Raw genomic sequence first — 17,979 nt, forward strand, 5'->3', positions numbered from 1 at the left:
ATCGTTTTAGACTGCAGGTGGAGCCCCTCGCATCACAAATAGCATCATGCCCATACAAACCTAGGATTCATGTCAAAGAGATGTCGGGCATCTCCTTGACTCTGCGTGCAAGGAGTTCTGTTCTGGCTATGAGGAGGAATCCAAAGAGATGGTTTCGATCCCACGTCTACAGTTTAATGGCAACATCAACACTCAAGCGTGAAAGGTAGACCTACACCACAGAGGGAGTGGCGCTATCCTCCGTGTACGTGGCCGTCTTCTATATAAGTGGCTCCTATGGGTTGAGCGTCTAGGATAGCACCTAGACGCCAAAATGGCGGTATTTCCACCCGTTTCGGATGTAGCCACGGATCGGTACTTCTTTAGCGGCACTTTGCTGGTAGGTAGTGGCCACTACAGCAGGATTGGCCGAGGCTTTTTTCCCCTCCCGATTTCATGTCGAATCTCACAAGAATGTCTAGCTACACATTCTGCTTTTCCTTCTCCCACTTGACCTGAAGCCGTTTGGTTCCCGTTTCTTATCCCTGCGCTTACAGGGGCATAAAATAATAACTGAAGGTATAATCCGGGAAATAATACCTCGCATAGCTCAGTCCCGCTAACTGTATTGCTAGTAAGGACGCTCAAGTTAGTGCCTTAAGAGAACTTGACAAAACAGTCAAGCCAGGCTTGAGCAGCACAGAATTTGGGCAAAGTGTTTTGTGTATCTCAAAGGAATCTCTGCAAGCCAGTGCCTTAGGGGTAACCTCCACTGAGAATAGCAGGGCTAAGTACTGTACAGTACTATATATCCAGAACAGGACTGATTTTAAAACGCACAAACGTGTGTGCTTTCCGGTGTAACTGAGCAGAAGGCTTTCAGACTTCCTGCACATACATCCTTTTAGTGTCTTTTCCCCTCCACCAGCAAGGAACGTCAGCTCCCCCCCTTCCCCACGCTACAAACACTCTCAGCTCTGCACGCCGCTTGCTGCGTCAGAACTACAGGCCCCTTCGATTTAGGAGCCTGGCCGGAATCCCTTCCCGAACGCCTCATTGGCTGCTCGCACGACGACGTCCTCCAATCGCGGCGCCCCGAGCGAGCCGGCGGAGGAAGTTGTTTTTGTGGTTGCTATGGGAACGGGCCTCGGGTTGGCCTTCATCTCGTCGCTCCCTTTGCTAGTCGATAAGCTCCTCCCTCCCCGCGGTGGCTGCCTTGAGGGGGGGTGGGTGGGCTTCGTGTTGTTGCCGGAAGTTAAGATGGCGACCTTTGCCGCCCAAACGGACCTGGTCACGGGCTGGTGCCTTTTCGGCCTGGCGTTGCTGGTAAGAAGACCTCTGGGGAAGGAGAGGCGCAGGACGGGCAGCTGCTTTGCTTCTTCTTCTTCCCTTCTTAGGCCGGGTTTCCTCAACAGTTTCCGTAGCTCTTCTCATTCTGTACGAAGCCGGCCGGTGACTCTGCTTGCCCCACCTCCAAAATCTGTGGCAAGAGGAGAACCCAGAAGGGCTCCTTTCGGTTTAGGGAAGGGTGTGTGTGAGAAAGGGAATTTATCAGGGCGCAGGTCTCGGGGTGTGTGTGTGTCGTGTCCTCCGCTGCCTGTACACGCGGGGTAGATGGAAAGGAGCGTTAACTAGGTTCCTCTGGAGCATTTCTCGGGGAATTAAGTTCGCTGCTTTCCCTTCGCCTTTATATTCTTCGTCGAAAAGAACGCGTGCGTGTCCTTGTTGGATTTTCCCCCCTCCCCCAGTCATGGCCTTAAAATTGACGGTGAATGAATGTTGACGTCGTTTGTAGATCTTTTCGATAGCCTGGGATTCACAACAGGGCGGGAGGGGCTGTTGGGGTTGCTGATTGGTTGACCTAAAGTATTGTCGGGAAAAGAGAACTTGTGACTCCAGGAAATAAAGTGTTGCATTATAAATTGATTTTAGTCCCCTGTTATCACGTGGTCGTTTCCGATATGAAGGGAGGGAGTTTTGGTTTTATGATGGAAATATATATGATCTCTCTGCTTACACTGTTTTGAAGGGGTGTGCTCTAGAATACTACCATTTGAGTGTTACTAAGACTAGGAAGTCTAGGCTGTCCTTGTCATAGTTTCGAAGCTCAATGTACTTGTCAGTGTCAGGCATTTAAATGGAAGAGAAGTGTCAGGCATTTAAATGGAAGAGAAGTGTCAGGCATTTAAATGGAAGAGAAGTGTCAGGCATTTAAATGGAAGAGAAGCCACCTAGAATGGTCCTGAGTTGACTAGATAGGTGGGATATAAATTGAATAAATAAATAAATAAATATCTTGAAGTATAAAGTGTATTTGAATCCAGGTAAGATGGAGAACCTGTTGTTGGGAACTCCAGCTGACTGGTTAGAGCAGAGGTTCTCAATCTTTTGAGTTGCGATCCCCTTTTATAATAGACAAGTAATCAACAACCCACCAACACCATGTTTACATAGAAGGGCATTTTAATGAGGTAAACTAGTTTCTTTTCAGAAAGAAGTTTTTTTCTTTCTGAAAAAAAACCTTCTCCCCCAAAGGACCTGATTCTCACACATACAAAATAATTTTAATGTCCTGCTCGGAAAGTTCAAGGAATAAATTATTTAATAAGAGCTAAAACACATATAAGGTGACCCAAGACTTCCCAGAAACTGTTTTGTGACCCCCCCAGGTTGGAAAACACTGGATTAGAGAGAGATCTGCCTGCTTTGGATAGGGCTACAGTCCAACAGAAAGATGGGGTTCGCAACTTGGTGGTGCTCCTGGAACTGGTTCTCTCTCTGGAAGCTCAAACACCAGCCATGGGCAGGAGCACCTTTTTTTAAACTTCAGTTGATTGCCCATTTGCATCCCTACCTATACAGGAAATGCCAAATAACATTGGTTCATGAGTTAATCTCAGAAACAGACTTCTGCAACACTCTACATAGGATTGCCCTTGAAAACACTATGGAAACTCCTGTAGGTCCAAAATGCGAGAGACAGACTAATTTTGGGAAATAATAAATTCAGTTGCATATCTCCAGTCTTAGATTGTCCACAGTGACTCCTTGTTAGTTTTCACACTGAATTCAAGGTGCTGATTCTGACCTATAAAGCTTTTAAGGTTTAGAAACTCAATACTTTTTAGAATATCTCCCCTGGAGAACAACTGTTTTACATGCTTCTCCAGAACCAGAGTGTTAAGGGTGGCCACACTGAAAGAGGCCAAAAAGATGCGTGCCATGCTCCACACTGCTAAAGACAGAACTTTATAAAGTGACATTCAAGAACATATCCCCTGCAGTTGTGGACTTACAGTTTTAGAGTTAATTTTTAATGAGTTGGTCATTGCCGTATTGTTTGGGTTTGTATATGAGTGGTGTTTGGGAGGTGGCTGGGTGGGAGTTTGCTAGTCTATTTTGTAAACTACCCAAAGTAGTGAGTGTCACTAAGTGGGCAGTATGCAAGTTAAATAAACAAACACATATTTGATTTGTCAGAAAATCTAAACTGTTATACTCTGGATCTGTCTCTCCAGTTGTAGCACAGTCATTTCCATTTTGCCAGTTAGTGTAGCCTGTATTACATTTGAAATTGCACTTAGTGCTCACACGGGGGCTGTGGATTAATTTGCGGGGGGGGGGGTTACTGTGGTGCTGCGGGTTAAACCGTAGAAGCCTCTGTGCTGCAAGGTCAGAAGACCAGCAGTCAAAAGATCGAATCCACGTGATAGAGTGAGTGCCCGTCACTTGTCCCAGCTCCTGCTAACCTAGCAGTTCAAAAGCATGTAAATGCAAGTAGATCAATAGGTACCACCACTGTGGGATGGTAACAGCGTTCTGTGTCTAGTCACGCTGGCCATGTGACCACAGAAACTGTCTACGTCAAACACTGGCTCTACGGCTTAGAGACAGGATTGAGCACCGCCCCCTAGAGTTGGACATGACTGGACTAAATGTCAAGGGGAACCTTTATCGTACTGTTCATATTGGATGTAATTTGCATTCTAGCCCACAGCCACCCTCTTTTCCTGCCTCTGCCAATCCACTTATGGAGCATAAATATAAGAAATAATGACAACAATAAGGTGATAGGATGATCTAGTGCCAATTTGAATCATGTGACCAGTAATCATGTGACAAGGCCAATTTGAATCGTGTGACTAGTAAAAATACTGTATTTGAATTCATCTTTTTTATAAGTGAAGCAAATCCCATGGTATTTGACCCTGTAGTTGCAGCCTTAGTTATTCTAAAGGGCTGGAAGCCTTTCCGCTTCCAGCATACTCTGCAAATGTTTACTCTGTGTGTGTGTTTTGTGAAATGAGAAGGTATTGGTAGCTAGCTGGATAACTCAGCCAGTTAGCTATCTGACTGTAGAGCTAGAGGTTGGGAGTTCAGTTCCCTGCTGTGTATTCCAGAGGGGCCAGTCTGTGTCGCCTTGGGCAAACTGCACCATCCCAGGATGATCACAGAAGAAGGGAACTGTAAGCCACTTCTGAGTATTAACTACCTGGAAAACCCTGAAAAGGGTAACCATAAGTCAGAATTGGCTTGATAGCACAAGTTATTGATAGTACATTGCCTGTAATTGGCTCTTTGGTGTAGCCAGTGTCCACATATGTGTCATTGTGTTTGCCGAATATGCTTGCATAGACTCCTGAGAAAATGTGAAGTATAGTAGTACCTCGCTTTACGAATTTAATGTATTCTCCGGAACGTTATGTAATGCAAAAAATTCATAAACCGAAATGAGGTTTGCAATAGGAACGGGGGCGGCACTATAAACCTCCAGGCACAGTGCATCCTGGGGAAACTTCTTTTGTACTGTGGAAAAAAAACTGTAATTATTTTCAATGGATTTCCATTCATAAATCAAAAATTACATTAACTGAAGCATTCATAAACTAAGGTACTACTGTAGTGACCAAGGTTCTGTTCTATAACTTGGACTGGTATAGGGAAAATAATGTCACTGCAGAGCAAGATTGCTGCTCATTAGAGTTCCTACTGTAGTTCCTGGTTACATGCAAGTGGTTTGCACTGAATCCAGGTGGGGCTCTTAATCAACAGCCCCTGCTTGAATTAATAAAGAAGTCCCAACTTGGATTCTGGATCTTGTGTGAAACCACCTGACTTTGTGCACACAGGGGACTAATGAGCACTGACGTGACTCTTTGGTGATGCCATTTCCCCTGCACCAGTGTAGGTTATGCAATAAGATTTTGACCAGTGTGTGAGAGAGAAATTATCATGTGGGAAGGGCTGGCTGTAATAATCCTAAACCTCCTACCCCCACAACTATGGTAATATCCGCATAAGGACTGCTACATGTACAGTAAAGGAGAGAGTGATCTGTATTGTGTATTTAGTGTGTACTTCATTATAAACTATGAACTGTGCAGTTTCCTTGAATATAATTGCCACTAAACTGCACATAATTTATTGCAAGACTTTTTGTCTAATAGCATTTTCTTGCATATTAGTCTTGCAAGACATGGACGTTACATTCTTGAATATTTCTTTTTACTAACGGCACTCAAAAATGGATAACTGGTCTATCTATAGAGACCTGCATGTTAATTGCTGAAGAAATATTTGAACCCAGTTCTAAACTGGCATCTTGCTTACTGTAGCAAAGTAATTCTGAAATGTTAGCCAAATGTCCTGCCTTGATTATCACAGGATATCTGCTGCATATCTGAAATGATAATTTTCTGGATGAGGGTCAGATTTTCATTCCCTTTTTTCCCAAGTAATAATTGCATAGTTTTAAATCTGTTGTTGGGTCTGTTGTGTGAAAAGAGCAGAGGGCCTATTATAATAAGATTGTGTGGTCAAAAAGGTGGAATTCTGCATAACTATACAGAGTAAATGTGGGAGCTTGTCTGATGTAGTGGATAAAAGATTAGACTGGGACAAAGGAGTCTTGGCCTCATTGCTCACTAATCCATGAAGCTTATTAAGTAGCCTTGGCTAGGTGGTAGCTTATATTCTGCTTATATCACAGAATTGTTAATAAGGGAACCTCGTAAGAGTAATCCTGAAATCATGATGAAGCTGCTGTTTGTAGCATTTTGCAGTGGGATTATCCATTCAGGGTAATTTAAACAGTGTATTTTATTATAATAGTCATTTGAAATAGTAACATTATAGCATACATTAAAAAGTCCAAAGGTATTTGTTACTAATGCCAAAACCTGATCAAATTCAAAAGTCGAATAAGAGATAAATCTGCTTAATTTAGAGTTTTATCGTTATTTTAGAGGTTGAATCTGCCTTCACAGACTACGTAATTTTCTAACCCAGTGCTGTGAACTATAATGCATGCTATTGGAGACATAACTGTGATCAAGTGAATGAAAAGTTCTCAGTATGAACACAATTAACAGCCACTATGAATTGTTTTGTACTTAGAAATCAATCTATGCCACAAGGATCTCTTTCCTCTGTGTTGCATTAATGTTTCTGTTTTTATTTTAGGTTATCCTGGCTTTTTGCTGGGTTTATGTCCGCAAGTACCAGAGCAGACGAGAAAGTGAAGTAATTTCCACCATAACATCTATTTTTGCTCTAGCAATTGCACTTATTACATCAGCACTCTTACCAGTGGACATTTTTCTAGTTTCATATGTTAAGAACCAAAATGGAACCTTTAAGGTAAGTATTAACTTATTTACTGTGCTTTGGGAAATGCCTAAGCTAACTTCTTGACTTGGAATTTCAACAAGATACACTAAAACAAAAGGAAAAAAAAGATGTCATGGCGCCTTAAAGACTACTGTATTTTTCCATGTATAAAACAACACTTTTTCCTTAAATAGACAAAAAAATTGAGGGTCGTTTTATACACGGAAGGCTGCCACTTTTCCCTGCCTTTGTAAAGCAATGTGGCTTAGCAAAAGGGAAGGGAAGGCTCCCTTTGGGTAAGGTAGCCATGAAAGGGCTGAACAATCGCAGATCACAGCCTTTTGATCCTGAAGCCCTTTCATATTCATGATCAAAGGGCTGTGATTGTGCAGCCCTTTCATGGCTGCATTACTGACTTCATAAGCCCCGTGGGCCCTTTGATCCTGAAGCCCTTTCATGGTTGCCTTATCCACTTCCTATGCAGCCGTGAAAGGGCTGCACGATCACAGCCCTTTGATCCTGAAGCCCTTCATGACCAGTTCTGGTAATATATGTGAAAATAGCTCACATTTAAAATATTGGAAGAATGAATTATATTAGTGATGTTTTAAAGAAGCTACAACTTGGTGTCCTGCCAGCCAAACCTGGCACAACTCTCATCATCTCTTGTATTATCCCATAATAATGGGGGGGGGGGAGAGTTGTGGTCTACTTAATCTTGTTGAAGAAACCTGTGGCTGTTAATTGTGTTCATACTGAGCAATGACGCATACTTTTGCTTTTGCAGACATCTTGAAAGGCTTTTTGTCTTTTCATTAGGCTTGTTAGCTGTACATTCCTCTTTCTCTCTATGTATAACCAACTAGTCCGACCAAAATCCAAAATGTGTAATTATGAGGGCAAAATGGAGCTGCTGTAGCTTGCAATCTCAAATTGCTGCTAGTTGACAAATCCTCATTTGGATTCTTCGTTGCATGCTAACTGGGTGACTTGGTATACAGCCAGACGTCCAGCAAGGGATTGGTTAATTAATGGTAATTTGCTATACAATGTTCTTGCCAGTGGAATAAATGTGCAACTGGATTACACTGGCTACCTATCTGCTTCCACATTGATTTCAAGGTGCTAGCCATTACATACAAAGCCCTTAATGGCCTAGGCCGATACTCAGCAAAGCACCTTCTTCTGCTTAGTTCTACCCATATCACCCATTCCAGTCAGGTCGGACAGCTGAGGGGTCTAACGCCTAGGGCCAACGGGGAAAAACTAAAAATTGGGCCTTCTCGGCAGTGGCCCCTGACCTATGGAACAACCTACCTGTGGAGATCTGTCTTGCTCCCTTGCTGAGGGCTTGCAAGACTAACCTCAAGACACGGCTATACAGGCAGGCCTTCCCTACAGCTATTACGTAGACCAGTGGTTCTTAACCTTTGTTACTCAGGTGTTTTTGAACTGCAACTCCCAGAAACCCCAGCCAGCAGAGCTGATGGTGAAGGCTTCTGGGAGTTGCAGTCCAAAAACACCTGAGTAACAAAGGTTAAGAACCACTGACCTAGACTATCTCCCTTTTCTCCCCCCCTCCTTCTTTTTTTTCTTCATCTCCTCCTCCTCCTCCTCCTCTCCCCATCTTGGACTCTGTGATTAACTTGGATTTTACCTTAGTTTATTTTTTATGTTATATGTAAACCACCCAGAGTAGACATGTTCTAGATGGGCAGTATATAAATCTAATAAATAAATAAATAAAATTTGATTATTACCTTAAAATAAGTGTCTTTGTTTAATCCTGCCTTCCTCTATAGTGAGCCAGTAGATTTTCTAGCTGATCTGTTCTCATGCAACTACTTGTTGTTTATAGTACCATAGCTAAAATGGTGTTTTTGTATGATGATGTGTATTGGTTTGAGTGGCTCTTTTAAACTTTCTAATATAAACATTGCTTCACTACTTTTTAGTGCCCTGACCCATCTTAAAATTTAAACCAAAACAAAACTCTAGTGGCCAGAAGTTACTTCTTGGAGCCATCTTTCATGTTTGCACATCTAGAACATAAGCTTTCTTTTCTTAGTCCTAAGCAGTTCAGCCTCCAACACAGGCAGTCCTCTCACTCATTACAGAAGGTTCCCTAGCAGAAATCAATACCAACTTGTTTATATGTTACTGAGACATCATTAAATGTCTCAGTATTTAGTATATTTACCATTTTTTCCTTGACTTCAGTACCTTTGTTTCTGAGTACAAGGAAGAAGTTGTTGGAAGGACAGGAACAGACAAAGAATGTATTTACTACTGCTTGAAGGGCAGTGATTCAGAGTAGCTTATTACCACTCATCATGTCCACAGATTGTTTTTATTAGACACCAGTACTGCTATATTTGTGACTAGTCAGGTTTCTCCATTCTGGTAAATAGAAATATGAGAAGTAGAGACATTTGGGCATTTTTCAAAGAACTGCCTACCTGTCACAGAGCAGTGATTGCCTTAAATGTGAATTTACTTTTAACCAAAAAAAGTTTCTTAGAGTGCTTTACATGTTCTATAGATACAGGTACACAAATACCTATTTAGTCTAACTTTTCTCTCCTTTTTTCTTTTTCTTTGTCAATATATTTAGGACTGGGCTGATGCAAATGTTACAATGCAAATTGAAGATACTGTACTATATGCATATTACAGTGAGTATTAAAATGGTTCACAGTGCCTAAAACTACTTACAGGCTAAATTCCTATTGCTTAGTGCCTAGGTTCTTAACCTTTGTTACTCGGATGTTTTTGAACTGCAACTCCCAGAAACCCCAGCCAGCACAGTTGGTGGTGAAGGCTTCTGGGAGTTGCAGTCCAAAATTCCTGAGTAACCCAAGGTTAAGAACCACTGGTTTAGTGTATAAGCTCTCAGTAGAGTAGGCCTATTGAATTAATGGGAACTTTGTGCATCATCTCCTTCACAAGTTCCATTGATTCAAATTGGCCAATCCTGTCTGCTGTGCTATAATAAGTTGCAGTTAGAGTGAGTTTACTCTAGTGTGATTTTCTACATTAAGCAACAGGATTTTGGACACTGTTTTAAAATACACTTTGCTTTTTCTGTGCTCCAGAGTTGGAGATTTTTAGATCTAACCCAAAGATTCCAGATAATAAAAACGCTGTTCAGAGAGAATAGTGCTGTTCATCTTTGTGCAGCAGTGATGGCATATTTTATCAGGTTCATAAATTCATTGAAGTAGCAATGCCTGAAAAATGGCAAGATGAATTTGTAGATAACAATAGATCAGTTGTAGGAATCAGACTTTCAGGGGAGAAAATGCACTCCAATTCGATGGAAATCCTTAGGCTGTATTATGGGACTGGGAGCTGTAAATGACTTGATGTAGAGCATTCTTCTTACCTCCATGTTGCTCCTGCACTCTTTCCTTGTGCCCTCTGAAAAGCACCCTACTGCAGCTTTGTAGTTCTGGAGGATTCCTTTAGACTTGCAAAGATGCATAGGGGAACAAGTAGCTTCCTGTTATGTTCAGGGGCAGAAAGTACTAGGTTCTGTCCTTAAAGTCAGTCTAGCTCCCAAAACAGTGGTCATCAGTGCCTCTGAGTACAAATGAAAAGTTTGGTGTCATCTTAAATCACAGGAGGCAGGCAGCAGTATAGGACCTCAGGCAGCCCAAGTCATAAATCATTCTGAGGAATCCAGACACATCAAAGGCAAGCATTAACAAGAGGATTTAATGAGTTATCTTCACGAGTTTATGCTTGTATGAGCTTTTGTGTCTTCAGACAAAAAAATGACCTGCAGATGGAATGTTATATATCATATGCCGATTAGACTACAAAAGTAAAAATTCTCAGCAACATTCTTTTATTCTTTTAAGATTTTAAAAGTGCACAATTTCAATGTTTTTTAACTACTGAAAAATGGCATGTAAAGATGAGAAAATTAAGTTTCTAGTGACTATGTGAAACTGTTTGTGGAAGCCACTTACTTTCCTTTTAAACATAGAGTGAATTGTCCTTGTGTTCAGGAAACAGTTCCAAAGAATTTTTAGGCATGGTTTGATGCTGTTACTTGTATCAGCCTTCAGATGGCGATAGTGATTTGAGTATAAATTAAAAACATCCTTTTCTTGCTATTCTGAATAAGGAAAGATAATGAAGTAAGCCTTAGTTGTGCTTTCTGCATTGAACCATAACTTAACAAAATGGCTACCATATACATGACACTACTGTGTTTAAACTAAAGCAAATAATTCCTGATATGGGGGAAAAAGAAATGAAAGCTAATGTCTAAGTTTTTAAGACCCCTCCAGATGGTTAGTTTATTTCTACTTGAGCATATTAGAGACTGGCCATTGTGGATAGCGTCTCCCTATACCTCTGTAACTTTCAAACAGAGTCCTGATCTTTAGATGAATCTGAAGGCCTCGTCTGCATACTATTCAGCATTTGAGACTCTTAATATATTGACTTCATTGTGTTTAAAGTCTACATGGGTTTCACTGGAGATGAAATGAATCGGTCTGTTTTGAGCACACAATTTGGTACTGGCATACATGCGTTTTGAAGGATACAGTGGTGCCTCGCTGAGCGATGTTAATTGGTTAAAAAAAAACATCGCTATGGGAAAACATCGCTAAGCAAAACACCATTTCCCATAGGAATGCATTGAAAACTAGATAATCCGTTCCAATGGGAACGGATTACCGTCCTTAAGCGAAAATCGCCATAGGAAACATCGCTAAGTGAAACACGGTTCCCCCATTGGAATGCATTGAATAGGTTTCAATGCATTTAAATGGTTTTGACAGGTCCGTTTTCGCTATTTTTAAAGTGTCTTAAAATTTTCAAAAACTGTTTAAAATGCTTGGAATCATTAGTGCACCCTGTAAAACCTTTGCAAACCTAATTTGGCTTTGTTCTGAGTCTTTGTTAATTTTTGGTGAATTTTTTCTCCCCCCATTGAAATGCATTGAACTGTAGGTTTGACAGCTATCAATGCATTCCAATGGGGGAAAAATTCACCAAAAATTAACGAAGACTCAGAACAAAGCCAAATCAAATCGCTTAGCAAAACAGGGGGACCCAAACTGTTATCGCTATGCGAGGCATGGTCCCGAACATCAGTATGCGAAATTCCCCCATTGGAAACATCGCTAAACAGAGCGCAAGATCGCTCCTAAAACCTCATCGCTAAGCGAATACATCGTTAAACGAAGCAATCGCTAAGCGAGGCACCACTGTATTTGACAAGTAGTCTCTAGGAGAATGTTTGAGAGATACTTCTCATAGCTGTCTTGTATGTGAGAAAACTTTGAAGCTGGAAGGGCAGCCTGCTAATCTTACTCTCTCTGCTAAGAAAACTCCCTCTCCATTTGGAGTTTCCATTTTTCGCTTTTTTACAGTGTTGGAATATGGACTCTGTATTAGTAGAAGTCAAAGACATAAAAACAGTTGTTTTAGTGACGAACATAGCTTGTGTTCTTTGTTTCCTGGGACCAGGAGGTGAGTCAGCCCTGTGACAACTTGGATTTACATTAACCTGTCTGTGAAAATGTCTATCCTCTTTATCCTGATCTTTTGCCAACCCAAATTTGGACTCACAGTGTAGCCTACAGAAAGCAGAACTTTTGGTAGAATGCTAGTTACAGATTTAAATGTTGCCTGATATCATCCTTGTTAAGATTGTATGTAGAAGATCTGCATTGATGTGACAGCCTTGATGTGATTATTTTCTTAATGAGAAGCATCTTGCTGATTGAAACTCTCAGAATCAAGTTCTCAAAAATCCAAAGCATCAAAAGATTCTAAAGGATTTTGTGATGCATTTTAAACTTTATATCAATGTTTCTATTTCTAATCGCAGTTTCATGTAGTGTATATCCTAGGAGATTTGTAATTCTTAGACTAATGTTCTTAATCTTTATTGTAGCTGTAATCTCAGGGTTCACCACCCTGTGTGTTCTTATAGTCTAAACACCTATCCAATATTTTAAAACTTGTTGACATTTCACAAGTCTTCATACACTTCTGCTAAAGAAAGCAAACTATGCCAAGTTATGTATTTGAGAAGTCATGTAATACTATGCAGCTGAGTGTGGCTGATTGTACAGTATTATATTAGTCAGAGTAACTGTAATAACACAGATAGGAATGCTGTAGGATTCCATTACTTTTTATGCTAAATAAATGAAAACAAATTATTTCTGATGTATACATCATAGGTGGGCATAATGCAAGAGAACTGGAGCAGCTGTTGTAGCAAATGCTAAGGATGTACTCTAATCCAGAGATCTGTATATGATCATGTGTGCATATTGATCTTGCTTAGACATTTCAGTTGAAAGGCTAGATACACTCATGTATTCCTTTCCATATGTGAAACTGGTTCCTTTATTGAACTGAATTCATGGGGAATTTTTAGGATGGGAAAATCTTGCTTGGCTTGGAATGTCTGTAAGTATTAAATTTTAATCAATAAAAAATAGATAATATTGTAATTGTTAACTACAGTGTCTGCTGTTTGATTAACAGTAGCCCAGTTTTATTAATCAAACTACCGCAATTTTGTTCTGAAATCATTTTGGCAGCAGTGTGTTTTATGTAAAGCAAGTATCACTTCCAAAGAACCTTTGGTGGAGATAAGTCAAAATGACTGTGGAACAAGACATGTTTTGTTTTGTGTTTAAATTGCTGCATGATTATATCTGGATTTCTTGTTTGCTCCCCAGTGTTTATCTTTATTAAACACACAGCTGGGAAAGATTTCAGACTTGACAAAGATCAGACTGAAGCCTTCTTTGGAAACTTGTAATTTTTCAATAAGAAGATAGGAGGAAGATATTCTTTTGAATTTTTAATTTGTACATATCATTGTTTGGGAGAGTAAACTCACAGTGCTTTTGTTGGAGTGATGTATTCACTGTTGGCTGTAGAGGCACTGCTGTATAATATTGATACATAGAATAAAGAACTGTTTTCTGCTATTGTTTAAGAGCTTCTCTTAATTAACAGTCTTAACACTGCATTTCTACTAGTTAGGTTTCTAAAACAATTTCAGCGTAGGAAAGGTGCAATCAAGTATTTTATCATTTGCGCACAAAAAGGTTGTTTTTTTAGTTACTGTTACATACAGCACTGATGTTACCTGTCTGTCATGGGTTGGAGGGAAAGTTCCATCCTATGGGGAGTGGAAGGCGGGACATCAGGAGGAGGGGCTGTACTGTATATATATGTGAAGCCTGTGTGGAGAAGCTGAGAAGAGCTGAGAGAAGAAGCTTGAGTGGGAGTCTGGGTGTCAGACAGGGTACTACTGTGTGTCAGTCAGTACCAACCTGATAGGTTCAGGTGTCTGTATGGTTAGCCAGAACTGATAGGTTCAGGGTCTGTGCTTTATTTAAAAGTGTTCTGAGTGAACCAAACTGGTGTATGTATGATTGAGACTAAGCCACGTTACTGTATCTTATTCATTTGATCATTTTATTTTCCCTGTGTGTTAGTTAAATAAACCTTATTCCTTTATTTGTTAAAAATCCATTCCTGGTCTGTGTGACTTCTTACAGGGAATGGTTGGTGGCAGCTTAGTGAAAGTGTGGCATATCCCAGTAGGTCTGGGTTTGTCACATTGATTGGTGTCCAGCGTGTGGGATACGACTGGTCCAGTTGTCCAGTGGTCCAGCAAAGCCTTGGCAAGGGTGCCCAGAGCAAGGGGGGTCTAGTCAGGGACAATCTGAGAGCACGTAGGTAATCTTCTAGGTGTGCCTCACGGGGAGGTGCGCTAGTGGAAGAACGTGCCAACTGGGGAGACTAGATTAGGGAGCTCTGAGGCAACCTGTTTTGGCGGGAAAAAGCTGAGGCAAAACTGTGGAAAGTAGCAGTGATCTAGCTTGTCTGCTGAGAGGCCTAGCAGAGGGGGGTTAGACTCCGGCTGGCAACAGTTGCAAGTTAGTGCTGAAGAACAGCAGCAATCTATAGAAGGCTGGTTCTGAGGCAAAAGAAAAAAAAAAGTGGTCGCTTTATTTTGAGGCTTGACTTTTGAAAGCAGCCTGTTCTGGGGGGGGGATTATGCCCTTGACTCGAAGCCAAATGGCAGAAATGGGTGAAGTGAAAGACCCCCAGGTAGACCAAGGTTCTGAGGAGAAATCTGGCTCAGTGCAGGATGAGAACACGGGAGAACTGACCTCAGAACTCAGAAAAATGCTCCTAGTCCAACAGCATGAATATAGAATGAGAAAATTGGAAAGGGAGGCCAGAGAAAGAGCTGAAATCAGTCAGGCAGAGGCAGATGCCAAGAAAAGGGAAATAGCCATGAGGATGAAAGGGATGGAACTGAAACACTAAATTAGAATGGTACAATTAGAATTGGATTTCCTAAATAAGTTTATTAACAATTTATCAGTGGAAGAAATGTCAAAGAAAGAAAAGTATGAGGCTCAGGCCAGACAAAGTGAGCAAGATCTTGAAAAATATAATCAGCAAAAAGACATTAAATTAAAAGAAATCAGAGATAAGACTGAAGAAAAAGTAAAAGAGATAAAAGCTAGGGCTGAGGAAGAAATTTTACAGATCAGGGCTGAGTTTGAGGCTAAGCAAAAGGAGCTGGATTTGAGAATAAAAGAGAAGAAATTGCAGCTAGAAAAGAAACCAAAAGAAGGCACACAGGTTAAGGCACAACATCAAAACCTGAATTATTCTGAAGAAAACATGAGGGAAACATGGGACCCTAAGTACTCCAAAGGGTTAGTTCAGAGCCCGCCAAAAATGGGCGGCCATTTTGTTGATAAAACTTCTGGGCAGAGCCAGTCCAGGAACCAGATTTTGGAGGGAAAGCCAAAACCACATGAGAAAGACTCCAAATACAGCAGAAAATGTTATTTCTGTCAAGGAAAGGGCCATCTAATCTCAGAGTGTGAGAAATTAAAGCAGCTAAAAGGAAATGTGCCTCATGATTCGAGTGGAACCAAGCCAAAAGCTGTGTTCTGTGTCCAGAAAGAGCAAAGCTCCTTGTCACTGAGGGAGCCTGTTGCCATGGCTACTCAATCTGGAACAGTTACATCTGCTGATCAGGCTGAGGAAAATGGTCCTCTTGTGGAGGTCAGGCGCTGCTTACTTGTGAGAACAGATTCACAGTTGTTTGAAACAGCAGGGGTGGACGTAGGAATACTTGACCATCAGTATCGGGGGTTAAGGGATACTTGTTCCCAGGTGACCCTGGGCCATCCAGATATTATTCCTAGGGAGTATATAATCCCGAATGAGAGCATAAAGGTGGCAGGGATTGAGGGACAGGTGATCTCGCTGCCAGTAGCTGAGGTACCTGTGAACTTTCAAGGCTGGAGGGGAGTTTGGCGGCTAGCGATTTCATCGACTCTGCCAGCAGCCGTGCTCGTGGGAAATGACCTGGCTGAACATGTGAAACGGGTGCTAGTGATTACACGCTCACAAGCCACCACGGGGACAGTTCAGGGGGGTACTGATGAGCCCGAGACGGAAGCAGAGGGGAGTGCCGAAGCTGTGGTGGAAACCTTAACCACAGACAGCAGATTTGGCCAAGAGCAAAAGGCAGCCGCCACTCTCCAAAAATGTTTTGAACAGGTGACAGAAGCCCAGCTAACACCTGAAACCCCAGTGAGATTTCTAGAGAAAAAGGGGATTTTATATAGAGAGACCCTGATGAATATCTCAAAAGGGGGAGATGGGATCAGAAGTCAGCTAGTGGTACCTGAAAAGTATCGCCCCATGATCTTACAAAGGGGGCACTCTGACATGTTTGCTGCGCACTTAGGGGTGAACAAGACACAGCAGAGAATCACACAGAATTTTTACTGGCCTGACATAGGGAAGCAGATCAGGGAGTTCTGTAAAAAATGTGATGTGTGTCAGCGGCAGGGGAATAATCGTGACAGGACCAAAGCAAAGTTGTGCCCTTTGCCTGTGATTGACACTCCGTTCAAATGCATAGGGGTGGATATTGTGGGACCTTTGCCCAAGGCCACAAAGAGGGGGAACAGGTTCATTCTCACCATTGTGGACCATGCCACGAGGTACCCTGAAGCCATACCCTTGACTAACATTGAAACTAACACAGTGGCAGATGCCTTGGTGGGGTATATGTCCAGGATGGGATTTGCCTCAGAAATAATCACAGATTTGGGAGCATCATTTACATCGAAGCTCATGAAACGGTTATGGCAAATCTGTGGAATTAAACACAAGGAAACCACTGCCTATCACCCTGAAAGTAATGGGTTAACTGAGAAGTTCAATGGGACTCTGATGCGCATGATTAGGGCTTACTTGGCAGAGAATCCAAACAATTGGGACCAGAAGCTGCAATCCCTTTTGTTTGCTTATCGATCAGTGCCACAAGCCAGTACCGGGTTCAGTCCGTTTGAACTTTTATTTGGGAGAAGGGTGAAAGGGCCCCTTGATTTGATCAAACAAAATTGGGAGCAGATCACCCAGGATGACCCACAAGACGTTGTGACATATATAGACTCTTTAAGGAATGACCTAAAGAGAAACCTAGAGCTAGCAGCAGAGACCCTGCAAGCTCAAAAGGTCAGAAAGAAAGCTTGGGATGACCAGGAAGGCAGGGAGAGGCACTGTAACCCAGGGGAGGAAGTGCTTTGGCCTAGGCCCTGCAAAGAGAACAAACTGCAGCTGGGTCACATAGTAGGGGGAGGAGTGATAAAACCCCTAGAGGCCAAGATAGAAGCAGTTCGTGATTGGCCCAGACCCAACACCAAGAAAAAAGACAAATCATTTCTTGGGTTGGTGGGCTACTACAGAAAGTTCATCCCGAGGTTTAGCGAGATAGCGACTCCGCTGACCGATCTGACGAGGAAGAAGACTGATGACCGCATCCCGTGGACCAGCGACTGTGAGGAGGCGTTCCAGAGGTTGAAGGAGGCCCTCATCAACTATCCAGTGCTGCGTGCTCCAGACTTCGACCGGGAGTTCATCATCTACACCGATGCGTCTAACAGCGGGGTAGGAGCAGTTCTTTGCCAGGAGGATGAAAATGGTGACCAGCATCCAGTGTCCTACCTGAGTAGGAAACTCCAGAAAGGTGAGAGACATTTGGCAACAGTGGAGAAGGAGTGCCTGGCCATAGTCTACGCGATCCAGAAGGCCAAGCCTTACATCTGGGGAAGACATTTTATTCTGTGCACTGACCATTCACCACTGCAATGGTTAAAGACAATGAAAACCCACAATAGTAAACTTATGAGGTGGGCTTTAAACCTGCAAGACTATGACTTTGAAGTGAAGGTGGTCAGAGGGTCAGTGAACTGTGTTGCTGACGCCTTGTCAAGAAGACCCGAAGAATGAAGACGGCAAAAGAAACATGGACTATGTATATATTTTGGTGACCAAAGGTTAAATGTATCTGTTTATTAAAAA

At 42.0% G+C, this 17,979-nt stretch overlaps 1 protein-coding gene across 4 annotated transcripts in view; it reads left to right on the plus strand.

The window, feature by feature from the left end:
• Positions 1 to 234: 234 nt before the first annotated feature.
• Positions 235 to 17,979, plus strand: part of LMBRD1 (LMBR1 domain containing 1) — a 90,698-nt gene continuing 72,953 nt past the window's right edge. For 2 of the 4 annotated variants that reach the window (XR_013542048.1, XM_073000092.2), the window contains exons 1-3: positions 1,151 to 1,305; positions 6,442 to 6,618; positions 9,203 to 9,263. Coding sequence is in view for 3 of the 4 variants with exons in the window: in XM_073000092.2 (XP_072856193.1) it covers positions 1,240 to 1,305; positions 6,442 to 6,618; positions 9,203 to 9,263 (304 nt within the window). In the remaining variant the exon portion in view is untranslated. Of the gene's footprint in view, positions 380 to 1,138; positions 1,306 to 6,441; positions 6,619 to 9,202; positions 9,264 to 17,979 lie in introns of those variants that run through there. The other 2 variants (XM_020785835.3, XM_020785834.3) reach the window with 2 other exon arrangements.

The sequence above is a fragment of the Pogona vitticeps genome, chromosome 1 (genome assembly GCF_051106095.1).
Source record: "Pogona vitticeps strain Pit_001003342236 chromosome 1, PviZW2.1, whole genome shotgun sequence".
Classification (NCBI taxonomy): Eukaryota; Metazoa; Chordata; class Lepidosauria; order Squamata; family Agamidae; genus Pogona; species Pogona vitticeps.